The 15,117-nt window shown below is 36.7% G+C and overlaps 1 protein-coding gene and 1 long non-coding RNA gene across 2 annotated transcripts in view; both read right to left on the bottom strand.

Annotated features, from left to right (window-relative positions):
- Positions 1 to 105: 105 nt before the first annotated feature.
- LOC116353909 (uncharacterized) lies at positions 106 to 4,175 on the bottom strand. Its single transcript, XR_004203317.1, has 2 exons — positions 3,672 to 4,175; positions 106 to 3,547 (listed from the first exon to the last, which is right to left on the bottom strand). It is a non-coding gene; the product is annotated as an uncharacterized LOC116353909 (long non-coding RNA).
- Positions 4,176 to 4,293: 118 nt separating this feature from the next.
- LOC109887027 (serine/threonine-protein kinase DCLK2) overlaps positions 4,294 to 15,117 on the bottom strand; it is a 73,985-nt gene continuing 63,161 nt past the window's right edge. Inside the window, 2 exon segments of the mRNA XM_031791616.1 lie at positions 4,294 to 8,208; positions 8,304 to 8,384. Coding sequence (XP_031647476.1) covers positions 8,002 to 8,208; positions 8,304 to 8,384 — 288 coding nt within the window. The 3' untranslated portion in view covers positions 4,294 to 8,001.

Here is a 15,117-nt window from a genome sequence, read left to right as displayed (position 1 = left end):
GTCAAGATGGCGTCTACAATCAACGACCGGTAGTCAAGATGGCGTCTACAATCAACGACCGGTAGTCAAGATGGCGTCTACAAGTAACCAATCAACGACCGGTAGTCAAGATGTCATCTTTTATTCTCACTGTTTGATGTATTGTTGCAGATACAAACCATAACACTCACAGATATCTTCATCATCATCAAACCAGGTCGTTTTAACATATACCCCTCCCAGACACACAATACATCTCTTCATCATCATCAAACCTGGTTGTTTTAACATATACCCCTCCCAGACACACAATACATCTCTTCATCATCATCCAACCTGGTCGTTTTAACATATACCCCTCCCAGACACACAATACATCTCTTCATCATCATCATCAAACCTGGTTGTTTTAACATATACCCCTCCCAGACACACAATACATCTCTTCATCATCATCCAACCTGGTCGTTTTAACATATACCCCTCCCAGACACACAATACATCTCTTCATCATCATCATCAAACCTGGTTGTTTTAACATATACCCCTCCCAGACACACAATACATCTCTTCATCATCATCATCAAACCTGGTTGTTTTAACATATACCCCTCCCAGACACACAATACATCTCTTCATCATCATCCAACCTGGTCGTTTTAACATATACCCCTCCCAGACACACAATACATCGCTTCATCATCATCCAACCTGGTCGTTTTAACATATACCCCTCCCAGACACACAATACATCGCTTCATCATCATCCAACCTGGTCGTTTTAACATATACCTCTCCCAGACACACAATACATCTCTTCATCATGCTTTCTAAATACACTAACAATCAAATTAAACTACTTACTATAATATTTCACCTTTTTTTATAACTGTGAAAGAAATATAATCATACTTAGTGACATAATTTATAATAATAAGCCCCATTTCATATAACTGATGACAGATGACATTTTCTGTCCAGCGTCTTCTGAGGCGCAGAGACACCATTCAAAACGTCTACTGACTCATTACAACTTCAGCTTTACGCATCAGGTGAATTCGTCCCTCTGTGACCAAGAAGAAAGTGATCTTATTTCAATTCTACGAGATAATTTAGTATTGTTTCATATCGAGAGTTCTACATTTCGGCATGATAATATTAGTGAGATGAGCCTGTCTGCTAGAGTCGCATTTCATATGCCGTAATGTCAGCAGAGCTGGAAGGTTCACAACCAGGGGATCCGTGGTCTGGATAGGCCAGAACATGTGATGTGTTGCTCCCCTATGCAAATAGAAGTGTCAGATTTGACATACTGCAATTCAGACGCGAGCGGAGAAAGGTATGTGAAGCGGGACAACCGGAGCTGTCACCGAGTGTACAGCAATTGATGTTGCGCCGTTCACAGAGCGCTCTGTACACGACAGAGTATATGGAGCGTAGTTCTTCCGGTAGCGCTCACATCAAGTCATCTGTTTGTGTGCCCCTTGCTTTAGCTACTGTTCACGGAGTTCACTAAATGGTTGCCTACAGAAACTGATAGAACACACAGGTGCACAATCGAAAGGTGACTTACAAAGATGAGGACCAAGAGAGGGAGTGTGGTGATGTAACGTCCACAACTAAAGAATCACTGCGGAATCTGAGAAGACACGTAATCCTGGAAGCATATAACGGTGTACGTAACACGTCCACATGCTAACAGAAGGGAACGAGGTGGGTAGAAAACGATAAGCAACGAAGTGTGTCATTTTATTTTATTTTTTTATTTTACCTTTATTTCATTGTAGCAAAGTATTTATAAACTAAAAAATCGGATCTATTCAAAGTTACCTTCATGAATGTTCTATTCTCTATACAAAAGGCCATCATTGATTTTGGCCCAATCGGCCTGACATATTCCCACGTTCAAGGAGCTTTCTGTTTGGATTGGGTTCTTTTAAAACAACTCTGCATCTCCGGACAGTCTGCCAAGAGTGGCCAAACGGGTGTGTAGCGTCCCCAGTGGCTCTGCCAGCACAGAGACATTTTCCGGTTGGCCGGTGTTGTACGGTTCTCCAGGCACCGTCCCATGAACCTGAAGCCCCAGACTGGCCAGACTCGTGTTTCTTAAAAATGAATTCAAAAGGCACTGTAGACTGAGCCTAACGAGGCATTTTTTTTCCGTTAAAATTATCTTTCATTCTAAAGTAAGTCACAGCCTATATGCGTATTTTTTGTTGTTGTTGACTATAATGATTTAATACAACGAAATGTTTCATTGCCGCTTTTATGTCCCTACCAGCATATTGTGTCACACTCGCAAATTCTTCACAATGTATTTCTTTGTAGGCTATAGCCTTCAAACAACACAGCCGAAATAATTCACTTTGGTTCCTTCTTAGACTTCCTGTTTGGCTCCTGACCTATTTAGTGTTAATATTCTGTTTAATATGACATGTAGCCGATGACCAGGATTTCTGACCGACTGCTCAATAGATCTCAAGGACACATGGAACACAAAACATCTTGATTGAACCAGTCCAGAACCGTTTAAAGTGCCCTTAAAATAAAACTCTAATAACTACTCATTCCTATAATTCACAGTGTTAAATAACACTGTGAGAACAATATTTATTTGTGAACAAATGGTACATTTTGTCACTATAATAAGGTTGGTTGCAACTTGAAAATCGTTGTGGATATCTGTTGCCGACCAAGTCGACTACAAAACCCACAATGCAGTGCGCTCGATGGGCTGGCAAGCAAGCGTAGCTTCACCCAATAATACCAAAGTCAATATCAGCATGTCAAGTAGCTAGCTAGCTGTAAAAATCACCTTATTAACAAACTGCACGATCAATTTAGGAGTCTACAATCTCACCATGTTCAAACTGCAGATTGATGTTGATGAGTCTGACATTCAACAACGGCACCTGCAACTCACCCCTAGACTGAAGAGGCAAACAGGAGAGATGTGTTGGACCCTCCTGTTAAATTACACATTTGTAGAAGTAGGAATATCGCTAAAATATGATCAATGAGAAGACAACCTCCCGCGTTGACATCGAGCAGTATTGAAATCAGACATACATGATAGAAGTTTTCGCGATTTAAAACTCGTGTTCCCATTAACTACGCTACGTCAAACCGGATGGATTTTTGCCTGCTTTTATGGCAATAGCTCAGAGATTAAACATGAAATGACCCCCCAGGAAACGATAGAACATCGCTCAAAGATGCACAAAAACAATATAACATTAAAAATGGGTGAATCTTTAATTTAACATTTAAGAGGGAAGGATCACATAATTCCATCCATGTCATTGGGAAGGATCAGCCAATTAATTATACTCGTGAGTAAACGTTCCATCACTGCGCAGAGGGCAGTAAATCATCAACCTTGGCGTTATACCTGTTCCCGACAACACCCTCCAGGGGGCAGTACGCACCCATTCAGTTTGTTTACCAACTCATATAAGTAGTAGAAGAAGAAAAATGGGACTACTTCAAAATTGAGATGGCCTCAATGGCACTGCCCATGCACTCACTGATGAGTGACCGATACAATGAGGCGACGTCTATGGTGGACCTCACTGAATCCTTTCTCGTCTATGGTGGACCTCACTGAATCCTTTATCGTCTAAGGTGGACCTCACTGAATCCTTTATCGTCTATGGTGGACCTCACTGAATCCTTTCTCGTCTATGGTGGACCTCACTGAATCCTTTCTCGTCTATGGTGGACCTCACTGAATCCTTTATCGTCTAAGGTGGACCTCACTGAATCCTTTATCGTCTATGGTGGACCTCACTGAATCCTTTATCGTCTATGGTGGACCTCACTGAATCCTTTATCGTCTATGGTGGGCCTCACTGAATCCTTTATCGTCTATGGTGACCTTACTGAATCCTTTATCGTCTATGGTGGACCTCACTGAATCCTTTATCGTCTATGGTGGGCCTCACTGAATCCTTTATCGTCTATGGTGGGCCTCACTGAATCCTTTATCGTCTATGGTGGACCTTACTGAATCCTTTATCGTCTATGGTGGACCTCACTGAATCCTTTCTCGTCTATGGTGGACCTCACTGAATCCTTTCTCGTTAATGGATGTGAAGGAAGGAGGCAAGGAAATTAGTCTGTCCAAGACTATTAGGATGTGGCCAAGTTTCAAACCCCCCCCCATCCTGCAAACTATCCCCCACCCCTTCCCTAAACTATCCCCCACCACTCCCCCAAACTATCCCCCACCACTCCCCCACCACTCCCCCAAACTATCCCCCAAACTATCCCTCACCCCTCCCCCAAACTATCCCCCACCACTCCCCCAAACTATCCCCCACCACTCCCCCAAACTATCCCTCACCACACCCCCACACTGCTACATTCTCTAAAGCACAACTCACACATATATACACAATATACGGTAGAAACTCCATTCTCCACAGTATACTCTATTCTCCACAGTATACTCTATTCTCCACAGTATACTCCATTCTCCACAGTATACTCCATTCTCCACAGTATACTCTATTCTCCACAGTATACTCTATTCTCCACAGTATACTCTATTCTCCACAGTATACTCTATTCTCCACAGTATACTCTATTCTCCACAGTATACTCTATTCTCCACAGTTTACTCTATTCTCCATAGTATACTCTATTCTCCACAGTATACTCTATTCTCCACAGTATACTCTATTCTCCATAGTATACTCTATTCTCCACAGTATACTCTATTCTCCACAGTATACTCTATTCTCCACAGTATACTCTATTCTCCACAGTATACTCTATTCTCCACAGTATACTCTATTCTCCACAGTTTACTCTATTCTCCATAGTATACTCTATTCTCCACAGTATACTCTATTCTCCATAGTATACTCTATTCTCCACAGTATACTCTATTCTCCACAGTATACTCTATTCTCCATAGTATACTCTATTCTCCACAGTATACTCTATTCTCCATAGTATACTCTATTCTCCACAGTATACTCTATTCTCCACAGTATACTCCATTCTCCACAGTATACTCCATTCTCCATAGTATACTCTATTCTCCACAGTATACTCTATTCTCCATAGTATACTCTATTCTCCACAGTATACTCCATTCTCCACAGTATACTCCATTCTCCATAGTATACTCTATTCTCCACAGTATACTCTATTCTCCACAGTATACTCTATTCTCCACAGTTTACTCTATTCTCCACAGTTTACTCTATTCTCCACAGTATACTCTATTCTCCACAGTATACTCCATTCCCCATAGTATACTCTATTCTTGTAATATTTGCGAGTGAGAAAAGGGGAGGGAAAGATGAGCTACATATGAGTTAGAGAGGACTGAGACCAGAAAGAAAGAGAGATAGATATATGTTTCGGAGGGGTACTGTGCAGTATTTTATCTGAGTTTGTTTGTATAATACAGTCTACACTTCTGTCCTATCAATCCCTTCTCTCGTCTCCTCGGCTAGGAGAAGGAGCTAGGGACTGAAATGGAAAATGGCCCACATCCCAAATGGACTCTACAGCACTTGTGGACATCTGGATTTGATAGGTGTAAGCAATATGGTAATAGCTTACACCTTGCCCTCTGATAGGCGAGGTGGAAGTTTCAGCATATTGCTAACACCAATCAAATCCTCTCAGATCTCCACACCCAACATAAGGCGCAGGGTCGAGGGCTCCGTTTGGGCCTCTCTCTTCTCGCCTATAAGAGAAGAGCCCAGGGAAGGGATTGCCAACTCTTTTCTAAGCCCGCGTATCCATTTCATTTTTTGGAACTCAGTCGGGCTCACAACTTACTGTTGCTAGGTAGAATACACAAGGTGAAGTCAGGTTGTGCATCAGCAGTTTTTTCAGTCACTGACAGTCACCCGATTGGCCCATGTCAGCTACATGTTTTTAGATTGGTTACTTGGTCTAATTATGTTAATTAGTTTAGCCAGCTATCTGAACTGGTAGGAATCATGGTGTAATTATGTTAATTAGTCTAGCCAGCTATCCAAACTGGTAGGGATCATGGTCTAATTATGTTAATTAGTCTTATGTTAATTAGTCTAGCCAGCTATCTGAACAGGTAGGAATAATGGTGTAATTATGTTAATTAGTCTAGCCAGCTATCTAAACTGGTAGGAATCATGGTCTCATGGTATTAATGAGTCTAGCCAGTTATCTAAACTGGTAGGAATCATGGTGTAATTATGTTAATTAGTCTAGCCAGCTATCTGAACTGGTAGCACTCATGGTGTAATTATGTTAATTAGTCTAGCCAGCTATCTGAACTGGTAGCACTCATGGTGTAATTATGTTAATTAGTCTAGCCAGCTATCTAAACTGGTAGGACTCATGGTCTAATTATGTTAATTAGTCTAGCCAGCTATCTGAACTGGTAGGACTCATGGTGTAATTATGTTAATTAGTCTAGCCAGCTATCTGAACTGGTAGGACTCATGGTGTAATTATGTTAATTAGTCTAGCCAGCTATCTGAACTGGTAGGACCCATGGTGTAATTATGTTAATTAGTCTAGCCAGCTATCTAAACTGGTAGGACTCATGGTGTAATTATGTTAATTAGTCTAGCCAGCTATCTAAACTGGTAGGACTCATGGTGTAATTATGTTAATTAGTCTAGCCAGCTATCTGAACTGGTAGGACTCATGGTGTAATTATGTTAATTAGTCTAGCCAGCTATCTGAACTGGTAGCACTCATGGTGTAATTATGTTAATTAGTCTAGCCAGCTATCTGAACTGGTAGGAATCATGGTGTAATTATGTTAATTAGTCTAGCCAGCTATCTGAACTGGTAGGAATCATGGTGTAATTATGTTAATTAGTCTAGCCAGCTATCTGAACTGGTAGGAATCGTGGTGTAATTATGTTAATTCGTCTAGCCAGCTATCTGAACTGGTAGGACTCATGGTCTAATTATGTTAATTAGTCTAGCCAGCTATCTGAACTGGTAGGAATCATGGTGTAATTATGTTAATTAGTCTAGCCAGCTATCTGAACTGGTAGGACTCATGGTGTAATTATGTTAATTAGTCTAGCCAGCTATCTGAACTGGTAGGAATCATGGTGTAATTATGTTAATTAGTCTAGCCAGCTATCTAAACTGGTAGGACTCATGGTGTATTTATGTTAATTAGTCTAGCCAGCTATCTGAACTGGTAGGACAAATGGTGTAATTATGTTAATTAGTCTAGCCAGCTATCTGAACTGGTAGGAATAATGGTGTAATTATGTTAATTAGTCTAGCCAGCTATCTGAACTGGTAGGAATCATGGTCTAATTATGTTAATGAGTCTAGCCAGCTATCTGAACTGGTAGGAATCATGGTGTAATTATGTTAATTAGTCTAGCCAGCTATCTGAACTGGTAGGAATCATGGTGTAATTATGTTAATGAGTCTAGCCAGCTATCTGAACTGGTAGGAATCATGGTCTAATTATGTTAATTCGTCTTATGTTAATGAGTCTAGCCAGCTATCTGAACTGGTAGGAATCATGGTCTAATTATGTTAATTAGTCTTATGTTAATGAGTCTAGCCAGCTATCTGAACTGGTAGGAATAATGGTGTAATTATGTTAATGAGTCTAGCCAGCTATCTGAACTGGTAGGAATCATGGTGTAATTATGTTAATTAGTCTAGCCAGCTATCTGAACTGGTAGGAATCATGGTGTAATTATGTTAATTAGTCTAGCCAGCTATCTGAACTGGTAGGAATCATGGTGTAATTATGTTAATTAGTCTAGCCAGCTATCTGAACTGGTAGGACTCATGGTGTAATTATGTTAATTAGTCTTATGTTAATTAGTCTAGCCAGCTAATCATGGGCTCCCATTGATTCATATCATATTCAAAACGGCAACCATTTCTCTCCACCCACATGGCAAAATGTGTAGAATTGCAGGAAATGAGTTATAAAATGGCTAAATCTTCACTCCGCCCACGAGCCACCTCTGCCCCTCGTGATGAGTTCAGATTGTTGGTGGCTCCCACCCCCATCAGTTGCCCATCCCTTGCCTAGGGGATGAAATGGGATGTGTCCTCAGCAGAGGTAACAGATTTAGTGTTGGGATTAGTAGTGTTGTTGTGGACGGGGCTACTCTGTGCTGCCGGGGTCATAGGGGCAAAGGTCGGGGTTGTAGGGGTCACTGGAAGGTCAGGGGTCACCGTAGCTGACGATAATGCCTCTGTGTTCACGTTTCTGCCCTCCAGAGTGGCCTCGTCCTGCAAAATACACACACACACGTTTATTCAGATGAGGGTAGAGGACGTTGTGGAGTTTATCGATCAGTGTGTGTGTGGGGGGGGGGGGGGCCTACCGTAACCCAGGGGTGTGAGAGAACCTCCTCTGCTGAATAACGAATGTCCGCGTTCACCTGCAGCATCTGACCAATCAGCATCTAGGAAAGACGTCATGTGACAGTCAGTTTGCAACGCAGAAGCTATGTTTTCAAGGGCAATTACTGAACTGCGAATATTTGTATTCCAATACACTACATGGTGCAGTGTACCATCTACTGTTATACTATCTACTGTTATACCATCTATCTACTGTTATACCATCTATCTACTGTTATACCATCTACTGTTATACCATCTAATGTTATACCATCTAATGTTATACCATCTACTGTTATACCATCTACTGTTATACCATCTACTGTTATACCATCTACTGTTATACCATCTACTGTTATACCATCTACTGTTATACCATCTACTGTTATACCATCTAATGTTATACCATCTACTGTTATACCATCTACTGTTATACCATCTACTGTTATACCATCTACTGTTATACCATCTATCTACTGTTATACCATCTATCTACTGTTATACCATCTACTGTTGTACCATCTATCTACTGTTATACCATCTAATGTTATACCATATACTGTTATAGCATCTAATGTTATACCATCTACTGTTATACCATCTATCTACTGTTATACCATCTATCTACTGTTATACCATGTAATGTTATACCATCTATCTAATGTTGTACCATCTATCTAATGTTATACCATCTATCTACTGTTATACCATCTATCTACTGTTATACCATCTATCTACTGTTATACCATCTATCTACTGTTATACCATCTATCTACTGTTATACCATCTAATGTTATACCATCTATCTAATGTTATACCATCTATCTACTGTTGTACCATCTAATGTTGTACAATTTATCTACTGTTATACCATCTAATGTTATACCATGTATCTAATGGTATACCATCTATCTACTGTTATACCATCTAATGTTATACCATGTATCTAATGGTGTACCATCTAATGTTGTACCATCTATCTACTGTTATACCATCTATCTACTGTTATACCATCTATCTACTGTTATACCATCTATCTACTGTTATACCATCTATCTACTGTTGTACCATCTAATGTTGTACCATTTATCTAATGTTATACAATCTATCTACTGTTATACCATCTACTGTTATACCATCTAATGTTATACAATCTAATGTTATACCATCTATCTAATGTTATACCATCTATCTACTGTTGTACCATCTAATGTTGTACCATTTATCTAATGTTATACAATCTATCTACTGTTATACCATCTACTGTTATACCATCTAATGTTATACAATCTAATGTTATACCATCTACTGTTATAGCATCTAATGTTATACCATCTATCTACTGTTATACCATCTAATGCTATACCATCTATCTACTGTTATACCATCTATCTACTGTTATACCATCTAATGTTATACCATCTATCTAATGTTATACCATCTATCTACTGTTATACCATGTCATGTTATACCATCTATCTACTGTTGTACCATCTAATGTTGTACCATCTATCTAATGTTATACCATCTATCTACTGTTATACCATCTATCTACTGTTATACCATGTAATGTTATACCATCTATCTACTGTTGTACCATCTAATGTTGTACCATCTATCTACTGTTATACCATCTATCTACTGTTATACCATCTATCTACTGTTATACCATCTATCTACTGTTATACCATCTATCTACTGTTGTACCATCTAATGTTGTACCATTTATCTAATGTTATACAATCTATCTACTGTTATACCATCTACTGTTATACCATCTAATGTTATACAATCTAATGTTATACCATCTATCTAATGTTATACCATCTATCTACTGTTGTACCATCTAATGTTGTACCATTTATCTAATGTTATACAATCTATCTACTGTTATACCATCTACTGTTATACCATCTAATGTTATACAATCTAATGTTATACCATCTACTGTTATAGCATCTAATGTTATACCATCTATCTACTGTTATACCATCTAATGCTATACCATCTATCTACTGTTATACCATCTATCTACTGTTATACCATCTAATGTTATACCATCTATCTAATGTTATACCATCTATCTACTGTTATACCATGTCATGTTATACCATCTATCTACTGTTGTACCATCTAATGTTGTACCATCTATCTAATGTTATACCATCTATCTACTGTTATACCATCTATCTACTGTTATACCATGTAATGTTATACCATCTATCTACTGTTGTACCATCTAATGTTGTACCATCTATCTAATGTTATACCATCTATCTACTGTTATACCATCTATCTACTGTTATACCATCTATCTACTGTTATACCATCTATCTAATGTTATACCATCTAATGTTATACCATCTATCTAATGTTATACCATCTATCTAATGTTATACCATCTATCTACTGTTATACCATCTATCTACTGTTATACCATCTATCTAATGTTATACCATCTATCTACTGTTATACCATCTACTGTTGTACCATCTACTGTTGTACCATCTACTGTTGTACCATCTACTGTTGTACCATCTATCTACTGTTATACCATCTAATGTTATACCATCTACTGTTATACCATCTACTGTTATACCATCTAATGTTATACCATCTACTGTTATATCATCTAATGTTATACCATCTAATGTTATACCATCTACTGTTATACCATCTATCTACTGTTATACCATCTAATGTTATACCATGTATCTAATGGTATACCATCTAATGTTGTACCATCTATCTACTCTTATACCATCTATCTACTGTTATACCATCTAATGTTATACCATGTATCTAATGGTATACCATCTAATGTTGTACCATCTATCTACTCTTATACCATCTATCTACTGTTATACCATCTATCTACACTGTTATACCATCTATCTAATGTTATACCATCTATCTACTGTTATACCATCTATCTACTGTTATACCATCTAATGTTATACCATCTATCTACTGTTATACCATCTATCTACTGTTATACCATCTATCTAATGTTATACCATCTAATTTATACCATCTATCTAATGTTATACCATCTATCTACTGTTGTACCATCTACTGTTGTACCATCTACTGTTGTACCATCTACTGTTGTACCATCTACTGTTATACCATCTACTGTTATACCATCTACTGTTGTACCATCTATCTACTGTTATACCATCTACTGTTATACCATCTAATGTTATACCATCTAATGTTATACCATCTACTGTTATACCATCTAATGTTATACCATCTATCTACTGTTGTACCATCTACTGTTGTACCATCTACTGTTGTACCATCTACTGTTGTACCATCTACTGTTGTACCATCTACTGTTGTACCATCTACTGTTATAACCATCTACTGTTATACCATCTACTGTTGTACCATCTATCTACTGTTATACCATCTACTGTTATACCATCTAATGTTATACCATCTAATGTTATACCATCTACTGTTATACCATCTAATGTTATACCATCTATCTACTGTTATACCATCTAATGGTATACCATCTAATGTTGTACCATCTATCTACTGTTATGCCATCTATCTACTGTTATACCATCTAATGTTATACCATCTATCTACTGTTATACCATCTAATGTTATACCATCTATCTAATGTTATACCATCTATCTACTGTTATACCATCTATCTAATGTTATACCATCTATCTAATGTTATACCATCTATCTACTGTTATACCATCTATCTACTGTTATACCAACTATCTAATGTTATACCAACTATCTAATGTTATACCATCTATATACTGTTGTACCATCTATCTAATGTTATACCAACTATCTAATGTTATACCAACTATCTACTGTTATACCAACTATCTAATGTTATACCATCTATCTAATGTTATACCATCTATCTAATGTTATACCATCTATCTAATGTTATACCATCTATCTAATGTTATACCATCTATCTAATGTTATACCATCTATCTAATGTTATACCATCTATCTAATGTTATACCATCTATCTACTGTTATACCATGTATCTAATGGTATACCATCTAATGTTATACCATCTATCTACTGTTATACCATCTATCTAATGTTATACCATCTATATACTGTTGTACCATCTATCTACTGTTATACCATCTATCTAATGTTATACCATCTATCTACTGTTATACCATCTATCTAATGTTATACCATCTATCTAATGTTATACCATCTATCTAATGTTATACCATCTATCTACTGTTATAACCATCTAATGTTGTACCATCTACTGTTGTACCATCTACTGTTGTACCATCTATCTACTGTTGTACCATCTACTGTTGTACCATCTACTGTTGTACCATCTACTGTTGTACCATCTACTGTTATACCATCTACTGTTGTACCATCTATCTACTGTTATACCATCTACTGTTATAACATCTACTGTTATAACATCTAATGTTATACCATCTAATGTTATAACCATCTACTGTTATAGCATCTAATGTTATACCATCTAATGTTATACCATCTACTGTTATACCATCTATCTACTGTTATAACCATCTATCTACTGTTATACCATCTAATGTTATACCATCTATCTACTGTTATACCATGTAATGTTATACCATCTATCTACTGTTGTACCATCTAATGTTGTACCATCTATCTAATGTTATACCATCTATCTACTGTTATACCATATATCTACTGTTATACCATCTAATGTTATACCATCTATCTACTGTTATACCATCTATCTACTGTTGTACCATCTAATGTTGTACCATTTATCTAATGTTATACAATCTATCTACTGTTATACCATCTACTGTTATACCATCTAATGTTATACAATCTAATGTTATACCATCTATCTAATGTTATACCATCTATCTACTGTTGTACCATCTAATGTTGTACCATTTATCTAATGTTATACAATCTATCTACTGTTATACCATCTACTGTTATACCATCTAATGTTATACAATCTAATGTTATACCATCTACTGTTATAGCATCTAATGTTATACCATCTATCTACTGTTATACCATCTAATGCTATACCATCTATCTACTGTTATACCATCTATCTACTGTTATACCATCTAATGTTATACCATCTATCTAATGTTATACCATCTATCTACTGTTATACCATGTCATGTTATACCATCTATCTACTGTTGTACCATCTAATGTTGTACCATCTATCTAATGTTATACCATCTATCTACTGTTATACCATCTATCTACTGTTATACCATGTAATGTTATACCATCTATCTACTGTTGTACCATCTAATGTTGTACCATCTATCTACTGTTATACCATCTATCTACTGTTATACCATCTATCTACTGTTATACCATCTATCTACTGTTATACCATCTATCTACTGTTGTACCATCTAATGTTGTACCATTTATCTAATGTTATACAATCTATCTACTGTTATAACCATCTACTGTTATACCATCTAATGTTATACAATCTAATGTTATACCATCTATCTAATGTTATACCATCTATCTACTGTTGTACCATCTAATGTTGTACCATTTATCTAATGTTATACAATCTATCTACTGTTATACCATCTACTGTTATACCATCTAATGTTATACAATCTAATGTTATACCATCTACTGTTATAGCATCTAATGTTATACCATCTATCTACTGTTATACCATCTAATGCTATACCATCTATCTACTGTTATACCATCTATCTACTGTTATACCATCTAATGTTATACCATCTATCTAATGTTATACCATCTATCTACTGTTATACCATGTCATGTTATACCATCTATCTACTGTTGTACCATCTAATGTTGTACCATCTATCTAATGTTATACCATCTATCTACTGTTATACCATCTATCTACTGTTATACCATGTAATGTTATACCATCTATCTACTGTTGTACCATCTAATGTTGTACCATCTATCTAATGTTATACCATCTATCTACTGTTATACCATCTATCTACTGTTATACCATCTATCTACTGTTATACCATCTATCTAATGTTATACCATCTAATGTTATACCATCTATCTAATGTTATACCATCTATCTAATGTTATACCATCTATCTAATGTTATACCATCTATCTACTGTTATACCATCTATCTACTGTTATACCATCTATCTACTGTTATACCATCTACTGTTGTACCATCTACTGTTGTACCATCTACTGTTGTACCATCTACTGTTGTACCATCTATCTACTGTTATACCATCTAATGTTATACCATCTACTGTTATACCATCTACTGTTATACCATCTAATGTTATACCATCTACTGTTATATCATCTAATGTTATACCATCTAATGTTATACCATCTACTGTTATACCATCTATCTACTGTTATACCATCTAATGTTATACCATGTATCTAATGGTATACCATCTAATGTTGTACCATCTATCTACTCTTATACCATCTATCTACTGTTATACCATCTAATGTTATACCATGTATCTAATGGTATACCATCTAATGTTGTACCATCTATCTACTCTTATACCATCTATCTACTGTTATACCATCTATCTACACTGTTATACCATCTATCTAATGTTATACCATCTATCTACTGTTATACCATCTATCTACTGTTATACCATCTAATGTTATACCATCTATCTACTGTTATACCATCTATCTACTGTTATACCATCTATCTAATGTTATACCATCTAATTTATACCATCTATCTAATGTTATACCATCTATCTACTGTTGTACCATCTACTGTTGTACCATCTACTGTTGTAACCATC

Source organism: Oncorhynchus kisutch, linkage group LG16, assembly GCF_002021735.2.
Source record: "Oncorhynchus kisutch isolate 150728-3 linkage group LG16, Okis_V2, whole genome shotgun sequence".
Lineage (NCBI taxonomy): Eukaryota > Metazoa > Chordata > Actinopteri > Salmoniformes > Salmonidae > Oncorhynchus > Oncorhynchus kisutch.
Note: the sequence above shows the minus strand (reverse complement) of the source record. Positions and strands in the feature narration are given on the sequence as shown.